The sequence below is a fragment of the Echinops telfairi genome, unplaced genomic scaffold (genome assembly GCF_000313985.2).
Source record: "Echinops telfairi isolate 266 unplaced genomic scaffold, ASM31398v2 ScPeMD7_7457;HRSCAF=8495, whole genome shotgun sequence".
Lineage (NCBI taxonomy): Eukaryota > Metazoa > Chordata > Mammalia > Afrosoricida > Tenrecidae > Echinops > Echinops telfairi.
The window spans coordinates 18,521,945-18,525,092 of NW_022111357.1; the positions used below are offsets into that span (position 1 = coordinate 18,521,945).

Sequence of the window (3,148 nt, forward strand, 5' to 3'; positions counted from 1 at the left end):
CCTCCAGCACAGGCCCAGCCGCTCACCTCCCGCAGGCACCACCTTGCCGGTGTCCTCCGCTCGGCAGCCAACGTGACGGTTCCAGGCACCAATGCTGGCACCTTCCAACGCACCCTTCTGCCCCCTCGATAAACCCACCTCCTCGTGACCTGGCCCCTGCTGACCTCATGCTGTGGTCCACCCACCACGGCTCAGAGCAACCTGGCCTGGCCCCTGGCCCCATGGAGCTGCAGCGGCCACGCTGCCCGGGAGCTGTCCTCCACTGCCGCCCGAACCCCAGGAGCAGGGTCTGCTTTACTCTCCCAGCCCCACACACCGGGACACCCCCAACAGAGCTCGCAGATAAAGGACTGCAGGTCAGCACTGAGCTAGCTCCCGGGTAATGGAGGTAAAGACGAGGAAGTGAAAGCACACGCTTTCTGCCGACACCTGGACTCACAGGACGTGCAGGCTGGACACGTCAGGACTCGGCCAGCTCCCTTCCAGAAGCTCCTGCAGTGGCTTCCCACGGCAAAGCCAGGACATGAGCGGGTCTGTGGCTGTGCCCATGTTCCAGATGAGCACACGAAGGCCCAGCGCTCAGGATAGCCAAAGCTGAGTCCTGCGCTGGCCCCTGACCTGTGGGGGGTCACCCCTGGCTCCAGGCTGCCACTCTGCCTCCCCCGAGCTGTCTGCAGGGTCAGATTCCTTGGGCCGACGAGTGTGGGTCTGAAGTGTTTCGTCTTCCCAGTGGGCTGGAAGCAGCCCAGGGCAGGGGTCCTGACTTTTCTGTTGCGGCCTCACTCACCCACTCACTCACCCCACGCCCTCACTCAGGCACAAAGAAACCCACAGAGGCCCTCAGTGGGAGAGCCTGCCAGGGGGAAGCCAGGACAAACAGCTAAGTCCTTCAGAGCCTGCCCACACACGGCGCCTGCCCGAGTCTTACCAGTCCTATGTCCCTGCTTCCCCCGCCCCGTACCGGCCCCACACAGACCACCACAAAGGACACACCCCGGGGCGTGCGGGATGTGAACTCGGTGTCAAAGTAGAAGGTGTCATCCGGCTGAGCCACAGCTGGCTTGAAGGGTGGCTTGATCTCCCGACGGTACAGCTTCTGCAAGACACGGCAGTGCTCACGTCACCTCAGGCAGGCCCACCACCACCTGCTCATCCCCCCAGCTAGCCAGGAGCCCCGGTGGGAAGAGGCGATGGGTCTAGAGACAGGCTAACCATGCCAGCAGCCAGGGCCCCATCGCACCCTCCAGGAGGCCGGCCCTGGCCTCGAAGGCCATGCTGTCACCTTTTGCTCCCGCCTCCAAAGCCCTCGTTAGCAGAGGCACCCCGCCCCCCAAACCCTTCATGACCCCACTGAAGCCTGGCCAGCTCCCTGGAGTGGACAACTACTCACGTTCCAGTCAATGGTGGAGTAGAAGACGTGCCGCTTAATCTCCTCTGCCCCGTCAGGGCCGGAGCCTGCAAGAGTCCAGATGAGGGGTTGCCCACGGATGGGATGGGCACTGCCCTGCCTGCCAAGGTCCCAGTGGCTGGAGCCCAGAGGGAGGAAGGGATTGCCTGGCTCGACATTTGCTCAGCGATCACCCTACGTACTGCTGCCCATTCAGCTTTTTCTACTCTCTGGAGTCCCTTACCATCGGGTACCAACATATGACGGGGAAAAATAAAAGGCCCAGAGAGGTTAGGCAACTTGTCCAAGGCTGCAGAGTGAGGATAGGGGCCAGACTGGTTCTGAGCTCTCCAGGGGACTGCCCCACCTCTCCCCACAGCCAACCCGACAGAATCACCACTGTACTTCTCCCTTGCCCTTTCCACCAGGGGCTTGGGCCTGGGAGCCCAGGAGCCAGGGGCACCAGCAGTTCCTGTGCCCCGACTTGCCAGGCCCGTCCACGCAGGTTCATGTGACCAGCACCGCCTGCATGCTGGCGTGCCACAGCGACAAAGCAGGCCGAGCTCAGGTGACGCCACCGTCCTACGTGACCCTCAGTCAGAAACCCAAGCAAGCGAGTTCAGAAGGGGCGCTCACTCACTGGACAAGTACTTGGGGAGGCTTACTGCGTGTCTCTGGTGGCCCGGGGGGCTAAGGGTGGGGTGGCTAACCCAAAGGCGGGCAGCACAGACCCAGCAGCAGCCGCGCAGTCGGAGAAAGACAGGAGGCGGCTTTGGAACCCTGTGAGGCCCTTCTGCGCTGCCCTGTGGGGCACTATGACTCAGAGTCGACACTGGCAGTGGGTTCTGGCGGCACTTCCTGTGTGCCAGCCGGGGGACCTGGGCCTTCTGACTCCTGAGCTGACGGCATCTCTCTTGTACCAGCAGCCTTGGCAGAGAAGCTGTGGAGGGGCCTCTGTCCTTGTCCCCAGGGGTTGTGGGGATGACTCAGTTCCTGCTCCCCCGCCACCACTACACACAGGTCACACCCCCCCCCTCAAACAATGCCACACATGGAGCCAGAAAGCGGGGTGGTCAGCGGCATTGTCTACCCACACAAAGGACAACGGCCCCTTTCAGCCCAGACATGGCCCCGTGGCCGGGGCTGCAGCTGTACCCTGCTCCCCACGTCACCTCCCCTGGGTCGGGGCTGCTTACCGAGCCGGTTGGCAGGGTTCCGCTTGAACAGGGCCCGCAGGAGGCTCTGGGCCTCTGTGCTCAGAAACTGGGGCATGCCTAGCTTCGCCCTGAAACAGCCCCAGGGGCGCGTGAGGGCTGAGCCCCACCCAGAGGCCCCGTCCCCCCTGGGTCTCTCAGCCCAGACAAGCCAACCACTAACTAACCTCCCCGCAAAGGCTTCAGGGGACCCCTCCCTCCCACAGGCCTGGCAGATGGAAGGGGGCTCTGGGAAGCCGGGCGCTTAGCCCAGGGGAGGTCCCACTGAGGAGGGGACCTGAACCTGAGGCAGGCATGGGCCGGGCTGGGGCTTACTTCAGAATCAGCGTCATGGTGTCCTTCCGGTCCTTCCCCTGGAAGGGCAGGGAGCCCGTCAGCATCTCAAACTGTCGAGGACAAGGGTCCATTCAGGCTCGGGTTCCTGCTCCCCACTGCCGGCCTCCCTCCCCAGTGACGGCCCCGAGGCTGCTCGGGCTCCGGTCTCAGGGTCCAGGCTGGGGTACAAGTTTGCTCAGAGCGTGACCTGGGCCCACCAGCCCAGCCACAC

At 63.8% G+C, this 3,148-nt stretch overlaps 1 protein-coding gene across 1 annotated transcript in view; it reads right to left on the reverse strand.

The window, feature by feature from the left end:
• RPS6KA1 (ribosomal protein S6 kinase A1) overlaps positions 1–3,148 on the reverse strand; it is a 37,720-nt gene that overhangs the window by 15,678 nt on the left and 18,894 nt on the right. The window contains exons 10-13 of the mRNA XM_045298925.1: positions 2,917–2,987; positions 2,584–2,672; positions 1,391–1,455; positions 901–1,096 (exon numbers count right to left, since the gene is read on the reverse strand). Of these exons, the coding sequence (XP_045154860.1) occupies positions 901–1,096; positions 1,391–1,455; positions 2,584–2,672; positions 2,917–2,987 (421 nt within the window). The remainder of the gene's footprint in view (positions 1–900; positions 1,097–1,390; positions 1,456–2,583; positions 2,673–2,916; positions 2,988–3,148) is intronic.